Below are 18282 nucleotides of genomic sequence, written 5' to 3'. Positions count from 1 at the left end.
TATTGGTCCATCAGGGATTAAGGAATGAGGGAAAGCATTAGCTACAAAACAAGTTAATTTAGCCGTCTTCGCAAAATTGCGATTGGTCTTGAAGAGAGGTTTCGATGTCACCTCAGGGCAGGCAGCCTCAGTGGACACTAGGCTGCGTCACGGCGTCTGCGCCACGGGCAAGATCGGCTCGAAGTCGCCCAGCACGTGTTGGCTGTCCGCCTGGGCGCCGGGGCTGCGCGCGAGAATGAGGAGTTCCCATGACATTGTGCACAATAGACAAACACACGCGCAGCCTTTTCCTCTTTACGGTGTGCGAAGGAAACCCACTTCTTTTTTTCTCTCGCTTCGAGCCAAATAAGTACTTGGCATAGCCGGAAATTTGTGAAAATTCCTCAGTCGCCCCGCGCTTTCAAGGTGCTCTTTTGTGCCGAGAGGCCTCTACAAATGCGGGCGCACGCACGCAAGATCTCTGGCCGCAGTGTGTCACGAGCGACCTCGCTTAATGCTTTTTTTTCATGGCCTGCCTTCAGCGTCTCCTCGAGAACATTCACAGGCAGCCCCTCCACACCGCATGCTGCTCTAAAGAACGGTTGGCGGTTTAGCATTCCTTAGCCCGCAATATCGTGCGAAAGCACGATGGGCCACCCAAACGTCAGTGTGGGCCATCCAAACTTTGGGGGTGGGCCAAGCCCATTTTGGGGGTTTTGCAGGTTGGTTCCGAATGTGGGTCAGTTTAATTTTAAAATTTTCGGTGGTGGGCCAACCTCATTTTTGGAGGTGGAAAAATTGAAAACTGGTTTTTGAGGGGAGAAAATGGCGCAGTAACTGTCTCGCATCTCGATGGGCACCCGAACCGCGCCGTAAGGGAAGGGAGGGAGGTGGGAGTGAGAGAAGAAATAGGTGACGGTTAGTGGAGGGCTCCGGAATAATTTCGACCACCTGGGGATCTTTATCATGCACTGACACCGCACATCACACGCGCGCCTTTGCGTTTCACCTCCATCGAAACGCGACCACTGCGGTTGGGTTCGAACCGAGGACTCTGCCTCAGTAGCCGAGCGCTCTACCTTGAGCCACCGCGGTTGGTCATTTGGACGTCGGCCAATTTCATTCTTAGACTGAGCGCCGCCGCGGTGGCTCAGTGGTTATCGGTGCTCGGCTGCTGACCCGAAAGACGCGGGTTCGATCCTGGCCGCAGCGGTTGAATTTCTATGGAGGCGAAATTCTATAGAGGCCCGTGTACTGAGCAATGTCAGTGCACGTTAAAGAACCACAGGTGGTCGAAATTTCCGGAGCCCTTCATTACGGCGCCTCTCATAGCCTGCGTCGCTTTGGGACGTTAAACCCCATAAACCAAACCATTCTTAGACTGAGTCGTCTGTCTTCCCCCCGAGCACACCCAGATTCACCGGCAGTCAAATTCGGCCAAGGTTAATCCCAGGGCAAATTTCGGTGGTCCATGCCATATTTGGGCATGGGCCACGTTGAGGACGTGCCATACTACCTCTCAGTAAACCACCACTCAACACTAGTGTTGTGGATTGGGCTTGTTGGTTACCGATCATATTTGAAACCGCACAAGGACGGGACACAGTGTTCTTGGTGTCTCCTTACTCTGTCCCGTCCTTGCTCTGTTTCAAATGTGATCACTATTCAATTTTCGTAGATTTCGGCCAAGGTCACTTCAAGGTCAAATTTCGGGTGGTCATGCCGTATTTGGGCATGGGCCAAGTTGTGGTCGTGCCGTACTACATCTAGGAACCCACCATTCAATTTTCGCAGATTTTGGCCCAAGGCCACTTCAAGATCAAATTTCGGGTGGTAGGGCATGGACCATATTAGAGTATGCCATAATCACAGCCCATCCTTCAGGGCCATTGACAAATCTCTTCATAGTTGTTTCTACAGCCACTGCAAATTGAGTCACGAGACCGGCCAGGAGGCTTCATTCATACCACGGCTTTCGCCGAGAATGCAGGTAGAAGTGCTTTCGCACTAAAACGGATCAAGACGGGGCCAGCAGTGCACAGCGGCAGGCGTACTGCGCTTGCTTTCACGCTGAGCATGCGTTACGTCGGATCAGCTCTGGAGAAGAACAGAGGCTGAATGTCTATAAGAGCAAATAAGGCACAAAAGAATTACAGTTTTCTCCTATGGTTTTATATGTAGCTGGGAAGTTATTGCATTGTTTACTAAAGTTTAGGTGCATGGTTCAAAACGAAGATCAAAATTTTCTCCTGAAATTACACTATCACAATTTCCCTAGTTGTTTTCTCTGTTCAAGCATGCAGACATGCTAGCAGTTTCCTTTACGTAGTTATTTGTGTCGCGTAGCAATAACTGATAAATTTTCTGCGGTAGCTCCCTCCACCGTCTGCGCCCACACCTGGTCAGCGGCTTGCCAGGGGGCGCCACCAGCCTGAGCACGTCGTCAACGAGCGCCTGCTTGAGCAGAGCGTCCCCGCGTGTACTGGAGGTGAGAGACGGCGAGGCGTTGACCTCCAGCAGCCAAGGACGCAGGTCTTCGTCCAACAGCACGTCGTAGCTGCATTCACATGGGCGCGAAGAGAACCGGCTTTATCATGAGGCTAGCTCATTCACAATGTGACTAAATTTTTTATAGAAAGAAACTCAAGTAGCGGAAACATTTCAAGAATGTCGCCTTTGTCATTCTTAGCGCCAAACCCCTCCTCTTCATCTCCACCACCGCCTCTTCCTACTAGCTAAAAGGTCAACTGCACATGTTTTAGAAATTGACGAGCTTAAAATGTTCGAATGGGTGAAACTTGAAGGTAAAGCATGCGGAGTCTTTTTGGCCTAGCATTTGAAAAGACGATGTAATCGCCGGTTAAAATCGCGAAGGCCTTCAAGCTTCTCCGCAGCGCACAGTGCCAAATGGTGGGCGGGGGCGCCTGACGACGTCATCGGAGGTATCGGTACATTTCCAACGCATAAACGCCTGCTTTGAAGGAAAAAAAAACCAACTCCATAGAAGGCAAAGCCCGCCGAGCGTTGTTTGGCAGCATCAAAACAAGGCACGGCAGGATGTCGCTGACGGCAACGGTAATTTGAAATCATAACTTCCGTGACGTCACACTGAACTTCCCCGCACTCCTCTGGCGCTTTGAGGAGAAGCGCAAAATTCAATCGTCGATTACGTTACTATTTTAAATGCTAGTGCAAAAACACTTCATATGTTCATCTAGAGCCTGTATAGATTTGAATCCTTGGATATTGCGGAATTCTCAAGAAGGGATGCAGTTGCTCTTTAAGGAAATGAAGCGAGCTAGGTGTCGCTACCACCAGCATGTGATTACAAACAAAAAAGCTCCTTTATGAGATCTCCGCATCTCCTCTTTGTACCCGGGTCGAAGCACTACGTACGGCATTCATAATGAGCGATGATTAAGCTATGCAAAAGAAAATCTTTATTTTACGCATCGTGCACACAGTGCTCTCGCAGACTGGTAATATAACAATTTCTTTGTTTCGCTGAGGCAATCAAAGAATACTTGTTGAGGCCCTCAATTGCGTGCACTGATATCAAATATGCTACCACCACCAGCTCTTGTGCGAAAACTGCGACTACCCCGTGTACTGCAGAGCTTGCTGTATGGAAGCGAAATGCGATGCAAACACCAGTTCCGCAATTTTCTTTTTGGAAGTGCGGCAGACACTGGCAAACGGTCAGTTTTATAGCGAAGGAATAGATAAAACTAACCGTCTTCCTCAGTTCCGACACAAGCAGGAGACACTCGCTGCATGATCCCCTGCCTGGCCCTGATACCGGATTTGAGCGATAAAATTTCTCTATTTCTTCATGGCATCACCAGAGTTCATGAAGCTGGCTGTGCAACGCTGGCTTTTAATGCGTTGTGGATGCAGAAAAATTACAGTTACCGTGATTTCTAAGTACAGTCCGCTGACGCGGTATAGTACAAAGAGCTCAATTTTGGCTGAGAAAAAAAAAATGAGCTATAGTCAGTTACAACTTAAGTCTGCAGTGAAGCTTCGACCACTATGCCGGTCACATTCAGTACCGCCACCTAGAATTCCTCTCCGACAGAAAAGTAGCCTGCTGTTAAACTTTTCTTCTTACCTAAACAAGAACCTAATCACAAGAAGAAAATTACAAGCTGAGATTTTAGATACCTGGCTACTTTGGTAGTGTCAAACATTAAAAAGCTGATTTCGTTTACTGTTGCGCTGGCTAGCGGAGTAATACAGTACGCCGCGGACCGTTGCCCAGTGTTAACAACTGCTGTTTTTTTTTGTTGTTGTTGTTGCTGTTGTATCCTACTACAGATTGTCCGCACCCATGTGCATATAATCGCTCTGGACATTCCATGCTATACTGAGCGGTACTGAAAACGAAAATGCGTTGTAGATCGCACCTACAGCTGGTACGCAAAGCCAAAGCTTTGAACTTTGAAACATCCTTAGCACGCGGGCTGTATGCAATGATTTACGGTACAGTAGAAGTGTTCTTTTTCTGCTTCATACATTAGGCCGCGACAGCCATGAATCTTCTAGCGTGGGCGGCGAGTGGCAAAAGACCGCGGAGTAGTGCGACTCTACCCGTGCGTGCGTTTAGCAGCTCAGCAGTTTTGGAATACTCACCCGTAACACTCGAAGCAATGCCAGTCAGACAGCATGGAAGGCTGCAGGAAGACACGCGCCATAATCACACCGCAGCTCATTTCGCAGACAAGACAGGAACTCAAAATAACTAACAAAGCGAGAGAGAGAAAAACTTTATTATAGCAAGTCTTTTTAGACCCCCCTTGGGTCCCTGGACCACCGCACGGTCCCACTCTACGTCGGAACGTTCATGTGGTGTTTGGTCATGACGTCGGCACCCCGAAGCACCGCAGCAAGCTGCGATGGCGGGTCCAGAGACGAGAGCACGACCAAGAGAAACCGCACACACGAGGAGAGGTTTTGTGTTAAGCGTTTGTGGAAGAAACTTATTTTTTAATGCAGGAATGCATTTAACGGGCACATTTGCGAATCTCTTTGTCCGCAAATTCTGTCCAGTTTCCGAACGTACACCTGACCCTGCTTTACGACCAGCATGAGTGCAAAAGGTGCTGCTGGAACGAGGTTAAAGAATTGTTTCCTGTTTCTTGTAAGAGTTAGTTCACGATATCGTCAATCTGAGCGTGGCGAAACACGCAGCTTTTTAAATTATCGCCTACAGTAAAACTTCACACACGCACGGCACCTCAGAGAAGATTGTTGTGAAACCAGGCAGCGACAGTCTGACGGGTCTTCCAGCGCGAGAGCAATGGCGGCACGCGGTACGCGGGCGTACGCACAGAAATTGCCATGAGGGCGCCGGGGGTGTGTAGTGAGGTGTGGCCGCATGCCCACTACGTATGGACCAATTGGAGCATGCGCTCTGGCGGCGAGAAAGTCTCTCCTGACGCTCGAGATGGAGCGACCATCTCGACTCTCCTCTGAGCATTTCACTAACTGTAGCCTTGTTTACATGAGCCCGACGTTAGCGGGTCGTGTCTGGTCGCTCCAGATGTCGGGATAACCCAACCCGATCCGGCCGCATTCATACCCGTTCCTCAACTCCAAACACACTTGCGCCGCACGTCACCGCGCGCCAGGCGTCACGCGCGTCAGCCAGAACTAGTCTGCGCATGCGCGCGACTTCACACGCGAGCAGCGCGAGCGTCGACGCTCCGATCTGTCCCTGCCAGATATTTGGCGCGCGGCGCGCGGCGCCGCAAGCGAGCACAGCGTGAGCGATTGTCGATGGCGCTGCGGGTTTTGCGATATAGCACCACAGTGAAAAGGCGTGCTTAATTATTTGTGTACCAAATACATTCCACGTGTTTTAAAATCATTTATTTACCCGAATTACTACATCTCACCACTCTTGGCAGTCGAACTGCTTTTAGCAACATCAACCCAGACGCGAGCGGCGCGAGCCAGTTCCCGGAGAATGGAGATGTGTACCTCTCTCGACGCCCGACGCGGCGCGGCGCTCAGCGCGCTAGCGCGTGGCGCGACGCCTCGGAAGTGGGATTGGAGTTGGGCCTTTAAGACGCTAGAGGAGGAGGAACGGCCAGAGGAACATATCTAGGTTCCCTGCGCAACACCAACGCAACTAGAAAAGGAGGTAAAGAGATTAGGCGCTGGCCAGACAGCCACTTAGCCGACAGCCGGTTTTCAGCCCGACAGGCCAACTCAATCTGACTTTGTCGAGCTCGCGTAAAACCCAAGAGTGCTGCTATTACCTTACATATTGACGTGAACATCGGCGGAACCTTTCACAAGTGCCGCTGCCTATCGAAGAGAGCGCGATCGCTTTCAGAAGCCACAGGCGAGATCTTTAATCACAGAAGGTGACCAATAGCGCTATCTCCTGAGAAAGCTAGCGCCAGGCGAGACTTTTGACAACGGAAGGCCACCATGAATGAGTGTCGTATTTCAACTATCACATGCCATTACTCGCCGTCCTGGGCGACAGCATTAAACGCACGCTGAATGAAAGTACATTTTCTCAAAAGCTGGTTTTTCTTTATGGTAACGAAGCACGGGTAAGCACGCATGATTTCCTGCGTTGGGGTAGTATAGGGCTAGCACGGATCACACCGCTTTCTTCTTTTTCTGTTTGTCACGCACAGACCACTGTGAAACAGCTGCTCAAATGTTTAGGGGAATCCCCCAAGGTGGAGTAGATGTGTAATAAGGGAGTAATTACTCATTGACATCCACCCGAGCGCAGCCATACGGCTACACAAAGGAAAGCTATACAGCTTTGTAGCCGTACGGCTGCGCTCGGGTGGACTGTGAGATAGCTTCGCTAGTCATAATCGCAATGTGTTATTTGCTTGACATCTCTAACTAAAGCTCTCAGGCTGCGACACTTTAGCCGACATCCTCTCGACACTTACTTTTGGCCTGAAGCACTCGCTTAGTGTGAAAAAAGAAAAAAAAAACTCCTCAGGTCAGACTCATCGCTAGAAAACTGAGTAATGAGTCCCTTCCCGTCCCGTAAAAGGTTTTTGTCTAGTTTTCTTTTTTTTCCTTCTTTTTTTTTGGGGGGGGGGGGGGAGGGGGCGGTTTAATGAAGACGGGCAGGGATGTATGGCCAGAGTCCTTCGATAGATTATATTAGACCTCTGGAATAAACAAGCTTCCCAGGCGCACGTTACGAGAAGGTAGAGGGCTATAGCAGTGCACCTCGATCATATCCTTTATAGCCTCCAGTGCAACCACGGAGCAAGGCTCAAAACACTTCCCCACGTGGAACATCGCGCTCAAGATGCGCGGTAGTCATTTGGTGTAATCTTGACCAGGCGTGTGTGGCGAGTGTAAGAACTACGTCTGCGAGTGGGCGAACATGAGGTGCGGCGAATAATTAGCAGCGTTCATTCATACCGCGACGGCTGCTAACGAGTGGGCCACCAGTTCCCCGAGGTCCCGGCGCAGACGGGCGGCGGCCGCGGCCCCACGGGTTCCCCGCACGAACATCTCCAGGCTGGACAGGCTCCACTTGCCGCCGTGAGACTGGTTGTAGCGGCCCTGGGGCCGAAAAGGGGCGTCACGTCACGGGCCTCCGCATCCGCGAGGACCCTTTGATCCGTCATCATGCATGGTATACACTGCGAAGACTGCTTGCACAAGGACGGGACCGCCGCATCGACAAGCGTTGAAATTTGTTAAAAAGCGGATGTTTTCTTGCATTTATGAGCACCCTGGTATTGAAAACGTCGCAGAATATTGCCTGTAAATTTTGTTTGCATGGCAATAGCAGTAACCATGCAAGACACCGGTGAGAATCGCGTGCTCTGAAAACATCGCCCTTGTTGGCGGAATAGGACACCTTGCACTCGGTCCGAACGGCCGGCTATCAGAGGTGTTACCCTAATGGCTTCCACCATTATTAGCAGAAACGTGGAAATGATGTGCATGACACTGTGGCCGCCGTTTTTCCTCTATGCGCTTTTCCAAGTTCTGTTTCCTGGACGTACTCATAACGCAACTATCGTGGTAACAGCGTTCGGATTTCACAGAGGCAGCTTACTGTGCATGCCTGGCACGACACGCGCTCTATCAAGTTGTAAGCAGGGAAAAGGAGCGTAGGGCCTAATTACATTAACTCTGCAGGTATGCGTCAGGTCGGTTGGCAGTCGTCCTTGCGATCTCACTTTCCGCGGAAGTTATTCTGAACCATTATTGTCTGGTGGCGCCGGACGATCTAAGACACAAAGAGGGACACAAGAGACATCGACGCTGCGGTGTTGTTCTCTCTCTCACGCATTCTTTATTTTTCTTTCATAAATTTGTGTTTCGTCCCCTGCACTGGGAATGCCAGCCAGTGTACCAGTATGCCTACAGTTCTCCTTTGAAGCTCCTCTCAATGCGAATGGCGCTGGAGTAACATCATGCCAAGGTGCACTGCCTGTGCCGCGGTGGCTAAGTGGGAACGGTGTTTGGTTGCAGAGTCCAATGTTGCGGGATCGAAGCGGCCGCGGCGACCATATTTCGATGGAGAATAAATGCAAAAAGTGGCTGTGGCTCCAGGTTGAGCCAGGATATACACAGCGATAGGTCTGTCAACAAGCACTGCAATTATATTAGCGAGAACAAATCACGTGGTGTATCACGTGCCGCAAGTGCAAGAGCGAGCTTCCGGAGCGACGGTCGGTGGAGCGGCGGAGTGATCGACTGTCAAGCGCAAGAGCGAATCACGTGACTCATCACATGCCACAACTGGCGAGGAGGAGCGGCCGAGCACCAGCGCAGCGGCGGACGTGACTGCCAAGCGCGCAGCTGCGTCGTCGGCGAGTAACATGGCATGACGTCATAGCTACATGCGGCGCCGTTAGAGGTCAAATCTAAGAGCCAGTTGACCTTCAGGCTCAGCATGGGAGAAGTAGAGCTTTTCTCTCTAAAAACGCTTCTCGTGCTGCGTGATCTTTGCGACTTTAGTCGGCGTGCGTTGAAGAGCCCCAAGTGGTCGAAATTAATCTCGAGCTTTTCGCTACGGCGCATCTTACCTTTCGCCTCCTTTCACTCCCTCCATCATTCGTTCCCTCGAGGTAAGGCAAAGGTGACCACCGATAATGTGATATCTACTGCATTTTTACTTTTCCATGAAATTAAGCATTCGCATGTTTCTGCGTTTGCGCCCCGCAAGGCACGTATGCGCAGATTCCCGTTCATGACCTGATGGAATTATTCTTTTATGACAAGCGCTTCGATGGAGCCCGAGTAGCTTTCTTTTTTCTTCAGTCAATTTCCGATAGGCTTTTCACTGAAAGTCCACGAACGCGACGTGAATAGCCACAGGCATCGCGCACAGTACAGCTGCCGAATTTCAGAGCGGCTGCACAACGCGAAGCGACATGTGCTTGGCAAGTTGCACGGGCCGCCAACGGAGAGAGCGAGTTCCTCACCCCGTGCCTCTGGACGGAGACGTTGGTGAGATGCGCGAGAGGGTTGTCCAGTCCCTTGGTCCGGTAATGCAGCTGGCAGAAGCGGCAGAAGCCCCGGCGGTACCTGTGCGGACGTACACATACGCAGCTGCTCTCGGCCTGCGCGCATGGCCTATGAACACTGCCTGAAAATAGAAGCGCTAAATTGATTTTATTTTCCCAAATTAAAGGCCAATGTTCCGATTTTGACCCTCACATCACTCACAAGGCATCTGTGGCAAAACAAATCTAGACGCTTTTTTTTTTCTTTGGGGGCGGATATGTCGAATATTCTGAACAACTTTTTGGCAAGATTCTGGTTACAGTTAAAATCGATGGGAGCATTGTAAACACGAACGTTTAAACGCGTTAGTGCTTTCAGTAGTCAGTTTCTAACAAATAAAGAATTGCATGATTGAGCACGGAGTTAAAAGGCTGCCACGTAATGCGCCAGCTTCCTGGACAGCACCATGAACTGCATTAATTAAAAAAAAAACCTTACAGAAAAAAAAATGGCGTCTTTTTTCATCAGAAAAATAAAAACAAATTGGATGCGATGGGCATTTAACGTTAGGAATTATGGCAGACGCTACTAATGGCATCGAAGAGCAAAGTCATTAGGAGGTAATGTACCTACAACAAAAAGTAAGTACCGGTACCGACCACGGCAAGCAAATCGGATCGAGATATTTGGCTGTGCATGTATACCACCTTCCTCTACTGTGCGATTTATTTTCAGACGCGCCTCTTCTGGAATCGAGCGGGAAATGGCGTCCATGCAGTGCACTCGCGTGTATTTTTATGGTGAGCGTGGTGGAGCCTCACAGGTAGGCGCGCAGCGGCTGGAACGAGGCGACGAGCACGTAGAGGCGCAGGTCGAACTTGCGGCCGCCCACCAGCAGCGGAGGGTCCACATAACGGCACAGCACGTGCGCCTCCCGGCTACCCTGGCTCTCCCAGCTGCGCGGGGGGACATAAACCATAAGAGATGATGGGGCACATGCTGCTGTAGACCTTCGTTATCCTCGGAGTTACCTTGCAAGTTTTTTATCCTTTTTACGCGTACTGTGCTGTATGCTTGTTGAGCGATGACCTTTTGTAGTACGTAACAAAAATTTTGCCCATCCTTCCTGTTTTATGCTGCTGCTCGTCGGGTGGAAACTGTCTGCGGCTGAGCATAAAGACACGATTACGTTTAATAAACTATCAGTTGAAGTCAAGCGTTTGTCTATTTGTGTTATTTGTTCTGTTTCGTTTTTCTTTGCTTGTTTTTTTCTTGCGCTGACAACGTAATCTCTAGCGACCGACTAACCGCAGCCTTCCTGCCTTAACAACATCTGTTCTAGATCGTCCAGCAAAGGTTGCGTTGTTCCGAACAACGAGCATTCTCGCCGTAATCTATACAGAAGGCGCATTCTCAGTCCCTGTTTTAACGCCGCTTCAAACTGAGTTTTGGCAAGAGTATATATACCCTGCTTTACTTTGCTCGACGTCACCACAGACCTTATCTTTGGAAACTACGCACCTAACTGCGCGTTGCTTTGCTTCTGCGACGGTGAGGAAACGCACCTGTTGATGAGGGACTTCACTTGCGACGGTCTGTCCACCAGCTTTATGCCGATGCCCTGTGCTGGCGAAAAAAAGAGGATGTTGAAGGCAACGCTTGGTTATGAGATTTATGACACTCGTACAGACAATGTTATATATCCCGCGCGAGCAAAGGTGTACTTTAAGACTGTAGCGAGAATGAGACGTCATGAGGGGCAACAGCAAGCTTGGCGCCCTCCACGCAAGCACAGGCAGCGAGAATATACAAAAGGAAACACACTGCGAGCATGCAGCCAAGAACTACGCCTTAAATGAGTGACAAACTTTTTTTTTTTACTTTTTATACATTGACTTCCTCTGGACGGATACTACAAACACAGTCGCACGATGCAGCCACCCCCGCACTATACCTTGTCGCCTCAATCCAGAGCCACATGTCGACAAATATAGACGGGATGCTTCACTTCACTCTACCTCCTCTTATGCTTTCACCCCTTAAAAATCACCCGGAAGACACCAGCAGGAGAAGAGAAGAGCACAATACAGCCCCGTCTTGTGCACTTTTCTTCTCCTGTGTTGTGCTTCAGGCTGGTTATGAGATGAATCAATACCAATTCACCCATTCGTCAGCCTTGTTGGCTTTCACCTCATTTCAACCCCCATAGTAACACCTGTGGCGTTCCCAAATCCACACTCTTCCACTACCTACGGGAAGGCCCTTCCCCACAGGCAGTCCCCCACATCCACAATCCCACTCATTCCTCCTGGAAGGCTGCTTTGCGGACCGCTCAGTCCGTCGGCCATAAATGGCTTGTGGACCGAGCCCTACGTGAAGCTCACGCCAGTGGACTCCTGGACTAGTTGGAGACCATCCAGGGCGCAAAAAAGTTGTTTTCATACATCCACCGATAAGATAAAATATGGCGCAGTGGTGATCATCGCTAACAGTGAAACTGGACATCGAGGGTCCTTAACAGAAGTTATTATCTTCGTTGGCTGTTATTCCTTCTTCTTCCATATTCATTTCAGTAACACGGATAATCTGCCCTCGGTCAAAAAAAAAAAATGGATGATATTATTCATTCACTTTAAGAATCGCAGCCAATGCACGAAGTAGAGTAGTTGTAGGTCGCGCGCACCCGTTCTCCTAACTACATTATTGCCCTGCAATGAAGCCACTTTAACAAGTGACCAGTCATGTGGTGAAGTCCACCTATTCCACCAGTGGCTATAAAGCGCTGGTGTACTTGTCATGGTTCTGCAGTAAGATGAAAGACAAATTAAACTGCAAAGCACTTTGGACGGCGATCTTGAAATTAGCGGCATCAGGAGTGGATACTCTGGAAATAGGACCGTTGTGCAGGTCAGGTACTCCTTGTTCGTGAGCTCTGCAGCGTGCACGCACGCATAAGTGAGTCTGTGAAACTCCTGCGGACGGCGTTTAACCGCGCGGCTTCCTGACGAGGCGAACCTTTGCCGCAGGGCTTGACGATCCAGAGGCTTGAAGGCCCCGCACGGCGGTACTCGTCGACGAACATGCTGTAGTCGCGCGGCAGCACGAAGGTCGACGGCACCATGGCTAAAGGCGGCGGCTCCTCGCGCTGGTCACCGCGAGCTTTGCAGCGCTGACGCTGGTAGCGCTGCATGTGCCTGGCCAGCAGATCCTTGCGCGTCAGCTCGTAGTGCGTCGGGAAGTGGTTCACCCGCCTGGCACACACAAGAAGGGACCCATCACCCGCCTCACATTCACGCAGACGGACCCGGGGCTGGGAAGAGAGTCTAGAAGATGCAGCGGGGTTCCGACCCCTACCCCGTTGCCATTGGTATTTTCATGGGTTTTCGTCTATTATCCGAGGGAAGGGAATCGTGGCAGAGGATGGCAGAAAGTTAGGTGGGCGGATGAGATTAAGAAGTTTGCGGGAATACAGTGGCCGCAGCTGGCGAGGGACAGGGTTAATTGGAGAGACATGGAAGAGGCCTTTGCCCTGCAGTGGGCGTAGTCAGGCTGATGATGATGATGATGATCCTCATAGTGCTCAATAAAAGAACAGTCCAAAACTCCCAACATTTTTGTCCTCCTCCTGAACGAAGAAATTTACCTTGGCACCGACGGCACAATTCTCTAGCGATCGAACTGGCACATCAGAAACAGGTGGTGTTATTTCGAACGAAAACTAACATTTCGACAGAACTACCTGCTTGGTTCGTGATGTTAATTGAAAACCCGATGTTTCAGAACCGAGGCAGTACCCAAAAATCGGGTTTTTCACTTAAAGTCGCGGTTCGCAACAGCGTCCCCCTGTCTCTTTTTTGGCATTTTGACTGTATACTGTTGGTTGGTAAATGAAAGCACAGGCGGTTTAGCATATCGAATTGACGCTGAGGGGAAGGGCATAAGTGATGACAGTCGTCGTCGTGATTGGTGCCTGCTGAGTACGTTCGGTCACACACTGACGCCAACAGCAAGGGCAGACGTCGCCACGATCCTCACCCTTCGTGACAGATGATACGTTCGTCCGGCGCTTCCAGCTGATCAGCGTAGTAGTGCTGCAGCTGTATTACGGAGCAGCACGAATCGAAAGCCATATAGGAAACGTCTCCGCTACAGGGAACATGACGCGGTGCCAAAAAACGATTAACTATATAGTATATGTCGCCAGCGGCAGCTTTATAGCTACAGCAGACCAAGGCGAGAAACCGGCACCTCTTTCACTTTGCCTGCTTTCATTGCCTTCTTTGTCTCTTCCCTCACAGCGCAGTTCACGCGTGCGTCAAGAACGCAATAATTATTCCACCCTTCGTTCCCTCAGAAAACATCTAGAACAATTTCATTCCCCGGGCAGACTGAGAGCGCCGGCCAGCTCGAAGAACGGAAGCAGGCGAAGACGGCGGGGAGAAAAGAAGCCAGGAGGCCTGGCCGAGGCCCATTCAGAGAATTCGGCAAGCACCACCGATGACTCATGGTAGAGTGTGAAGCACCGATCATGTAGAGTGCCGCTGTGAAGCCAATATCTTCCTGCAAACATTTATAAGCACTAACGATATCTGCTGACTCCGTAACTTACAGCTCTAGAACGGCAGCATACGCAAGTGCCTGCCCCTTTTGACGTACAGATTGCAGGTTGAGGTCGATAGTAGAAGACCTAGCCCGCACCGCTAATGTATCGCGGTAACCCCCTTTTTTTTTTGGCAAACGTCTTCATGGATCTGCGTATAGCACAGTCACACGACATCTTCCCTACCCCTCTAAGAAAATAATTCTCATAAACAGTTGTCGCGCTCAATGTGGAGGTGTGCCCCCGCCGCGAGCATCGTTTTCCTGTGCTGCAGCAAGTGGAATCTTGGCTCGGCTGCTTGGCATTTCTTCTTAGTGCTTGCCACTGCCTTCTAGCACTGTTGGAAAGTTTGACGCTATGAATTAAATTAGTGTGAGCGTGAATTACATGCTGTGTCTCGGTTGTCGATCCCGCATTACATTTCGCATCATAAGTTCAAAGGCGTGTTCCTTTCAGTTAAGAGCGGATACCTAGCTCAGACTTGTTCGCATTTTGGTCCCAAACACAATGTATTCTTATTGTTGCTCATACTCTCCAAAGTAGGAATTTCCGTCTTGTTATTGCAAAAAAAAAAAAAAAAACGGCGAACGTATTGTCCTACGTGCGCACAGTCTCAAAAGCGGCCAAAGCTGTTAGTAGTCTCCGGAAAGAATCGGTCTGCAAGGGACGCAAGAGCAGAATGGGTCACCGACTGGTCTTCGGCCAGCCTCACGTTGGAGTCGGGTGCCAAGAGACTTCGGACATTGGCGACGGAAGTCCTGTGCGAGAAAAAGAAAGCGGCCAACTTTTAAAAAACGATGGCATGTCGTTGTTCACTTGTTTGCCATGTTGGCATTATCATTACAAAAGTAAGCAAATTTTTGAAAGCTGCAGAGAAGAGTAGGCGCCGTTAAAAGACTTTTCTTTCCGCGGTGGTTTCGTCTCGAAAGTGGCCACTGAGTTATCTACTAATGCAGCCTGACTTAATTCTTATTACAAATTATCGGCACAAATTAAGTACACGACCACAGCCATCCGTGCATACCAACGGGGCCACCAAATCTATTATAGGGTGTTTATTACGAAATAATTTGACAAAAAAAATCACAGTATCCCTCTCCCTCCTGCCACCTGCAAATGGAAAGGGGAATTTCCCTCTCTCACCTTGCCACCTGCCAACCAAGGCTTCAAACGGACGGATGGACGGAACAACATATTTTGCCGATATGTGGCTTCTAATTTTATCATTAAATGCTATCATTAATGCTATCATTTTAATGCTATCATTTTAACGCTATGCATAAAAAGAAATTCTGGCTGCGTGCCTGCCCACCTCCAAGGCTCCACGGAGCGCAAATAAAGCATTTTAGTGCACCTAGTTAGCACTAAAGGTGCACTAAGTGCCCTCGGTGCACTCTGGAAGCAATTAAGAACATCCTGTCCACCCAGTTTACTACGTTACTTGTATAGCTCCCGGTGAAGCACAAAGAAACCATTGATCAAATGCAGTAATGAGTTTCTTCCACGCTACCCTGCTCCAGACACCCGTTCAGCCACCCACTACAAGTACGTGACAGACAGCATACAAAATTAAACGACGAAATTGTGGCTGACTATTGGAATGAACATACTTTAACATTTTAGAATGAATTATTATTTAATTTTATAATTTGGAGCGAATATATCGGAAAGCCAATTCAAATTTCTTTTTTCCTTCTTTTCGTTTCTTTTACTGCGACCCGCATGCAGCGGTGGCTCAGTGGTCAGGGCGCTCGGCTGCTGAATCGGAGTGCAACGGTTCGAACCCTGCCTTGGCGGCCGGGTTTCGATGGAGGCGAAAAGTAGAAGGCGCCCGTGTGCTATGCGATGTCGGTGCACGTTAAAGAAGCCCAGATGGTCGAAATTATATCGGAGCCCTACACTACGGCACCTCTTCTTTCTTCTTTCACTGCCACTTTCCTCCTCCTCTTGCGGTGCGGTTGAGGTGTCCACCTAGAAGTGCCACAAATACTGCGCCATTTTCCATTCCTCAACAACCACTAATAATTTTTACTGCGATACCAGTAGTAGGGGCATTTCGTGACATTCCGGTCGACGTGCGGTACCAAAGGCTTTCGTTTCTTTTCAATCGCTCCTTCGCAGCTGAAGTTTGACCAACCAAGTGCAAGAATATGTTGACCATCGTCATTATTTCCAAGGGCAGAAGCGTCGCAGTGCCTCATCTTGCCTGCCTACAGGAGTAGTCAGCAGGTTTCATCTCAATCACTGAACAACTCGTTTTTCGCTCAGCATGTTTACAATCATGTAGTTGAAAAACAGAAGGCTTCTGAGTTCATCATCTACTAACTAGTTTTCTACCCTCCTCATTCGCCAACCGTTTTCTCATCTCATTTCTCATTCATGGCGAAACGTATGGGGCACACCTTGACCTCTTCAAACGACCCGCGCAGTAGTTTTCCTTGTCGCCCTAACACCGACCCTCGTCCTCGGTCCATTACTGCCAGGCACTCACCAGTAGACGTTCCAGTCCTGGTGTGACTCGACCCTGGTCCATTTCCGTTTGGCGAACGCCTTCCGCACGATGGGCAGGTCGACATCGCAGCAGTACTTCATGGTAGGCATCTCGATGCCTCCGCCGCCGCCTCTGCTGGCCGCCTCCAAAATGAATGCGATCCGTGCGTGTCCTACTGCGGCCGTTTCTTATTTTTCGTCTACAGTAACACCGCGGGCACTTTGGACGCCCGTTGCCGCCTGGTGTCGACACCGTTCTGCCGCGGCACGTTGACCGCCCCCGACCGCTGGCCTAAGTAGAGGAGCCTGACTCGCGCATGGTGGAAACAAACAGAAAACTACGAAGTGGTGCGGAGTGCAAGAGCTGAAGCGGTTGCTAGGGCAGGTCCGCTTTTTGAATGAACGGATCGATACGCGCTCGCTCACGTCCCCTGCTGCCATCACAGCGGTCACCTAAACTGGGCCCACCGTACTCCTTTTCTTTTTCGGCTTATTTCTTACTTTGTCACCCTGTTCGTGACGTGTAAACGGGCTTGGGAGCAGAATGGGCTTTGTGTTTGAATCTGCACATCTTCTGCTCTCACGTATTAGTGTCTGGGTAAGCCAAGGCACCGATAATCTATCTGGGAGCTTAACACGCGACCGTAATAAAACGTTTTCTCTCCACCTCCGCACGTCGCATTGACAACGCAGTGCAATTTCACTTCGTTTGTCGATTTGTTAAAACACTAGGTCGATGTGGCATAAAATTTGACAAAAGCTGGCTATCAGTAAATAGACGTGATTAATTGCGCGTCACGTTTTACTCAAGCAGTCTGCGTTAGCACTCATTCAAAAATAATTAGAAATGATTTACAGCCGAGTATGCCTGCGGTGTAGCTGTGTATGAGTAATCGCTCATAGAATGAGAATAATCTTAAACTTCGTACAGGTTTGCCGACAGTGGACATTGTTCATCTAATCAGTCTGGTCATAGAAAAATTTGAAAAATATAACAGCCCCCTTATATAGCCTTCATATATGACGAAAAAGCGTTTGATAAAGTCCATACGCTAGCGGTTACGCAATCACTGGTGTAGAAGAGGCATATTTAAAGCTGTTGTAAAATATTTCTGGGTGCAGCACAGTGACCTCGGTCCTGTATAGAAAAACTGATGAGTACCAATAAGGAGGGGTGTCAGGCAAGGGGATGTAATTTATCCGCTGCTATTCACCACGTGTTTGCAAGATGTGTTCAGAAGGTTTGGTTGGGATGAGCGGGAGTTAAATGTTAATGGCGAACACTTCAGTATAGCCCATGATTTGCAAATGACAGTGTCCTGCTTGGTAACTCAAGTTACTACTGGCTTAATGTGCGCTTAATACTCGCTTAATCTACTGTTGAAAATTAAACTTTCAGGATGTTTAAGCTAACAATGGGCACTACACAAAAGCCGTTTTCGCACATAAATTATGCGAGGAAGCGGACGCAAAGTTCGGAGATTATTGGCGTCGTCCCTGTTTTAACTATTTACAATCAGGGCAGTCATCATGCATGTTCATACCGCAAATTGATTCGCGATCGTATTACTAGGCTATTCCGCTTGGAGCTCATCACATATTAACCCCATGATTTGAGATAGCTGCGTCCTGATTTTTAATCACGCCATGAGGCATGCAAGGCTGTGATGATCGGGGCGAAACCCTTCCCTCCCTGGTGTGGCGAAGCTGTTGCGCATGGCGCTTCACTAACCAAAAGTAGAAAGGGAACGTGCCACACT

The 18282-nt window shown here is 49.5% G+C and overlaps 1 protein-coding gene across 2 annotated transcripts; it reads right to left on the bottom strand.

Moving 5' to 3' along the window:
* Window positions 1-58: 58 nt before the first annotated feature.
* TTLL1B (Tubulin tyrosine ligase-like 1B) lies at window positions 59-17170 on the bottom strand. 2 transcript variants are annotated; one of them, XM_089548773.1, is made up of 10 exons: window positions 16524-17170; window positions 14725-14790; window positions 12448-12683; window positions 10998-11058; window positions 10254-10388; window positions 9411-9513; window positions 7390-7533; window positions 4612-4652; window positions 2378-2536; window positions 59-223 (listed from the first exon to the last, which is right to left on the bottom strand). In XM_089548773.1, exons 1-10 carry the CDS (start codon window positions 16631-16633, stop codon window positions 148-150), a joined length of 1131 nt encoding a protein of 376 aa, XP_089404899.1. In that variant the 5' UTR covers window positions 16634-17170; the 3' UTR covers window positions 59-147. The 2 variants fall into 2 exon arrangements, with proteins under 2 accessions (XP_089404899.1, XP_089404901.1); XM_089548775.1 differs by lacking the exon at window positions 10254-10388.
* Between the last annotated feature and the right edge of the window lie 1112 nt (window positions 17171-18282).

The sequence above is a fragment of the Amblyomma mixtum genome, chromosome 6 (genome assembly GCF_055824585.1).
Source record: "Amblyomma mixtum isolate Tamu chromosome 6, ASM5582458v1, whole genome shotgun sequence".
Taxonomy (NCBI): Eukaryota; Metazoa; Arthropoda; class Arachnida; order Ixodida; family Ixodidae; genus Amblyomma; species Amblyomma mixtum.
The sequence above is the reverse complement of the archived record's forward strand: the minus strand, read 5'-3'. Positions and strand labels throughout refer to the sequence as shown.

Bases quoted from the DNA above. Each gene is read 5' to 3' on its own strand.
- TTLL1B (XM_089548773.1), bottom strand. From the start codon at position 16,633: ATGCCTACCATGAAGTACTGCTGCGATGTCGACCTGCCCATCGTGCGG. The intron at 11,059-12,447 runs GTTCGCCTCGTC...TTTTTTCGCCAG, and splicing joins CGTCAAGCCCTGCGGCAAAG to CACAGGGCATCGGCATAAAG. The intron at 224-2,377 runs GTGTGGGCGCAG...TCTCGCGCGCAG, and splicing joins CCTGGCAAGCCGCTGACCAG to CCCCGGCGCCCAGGCGGACA.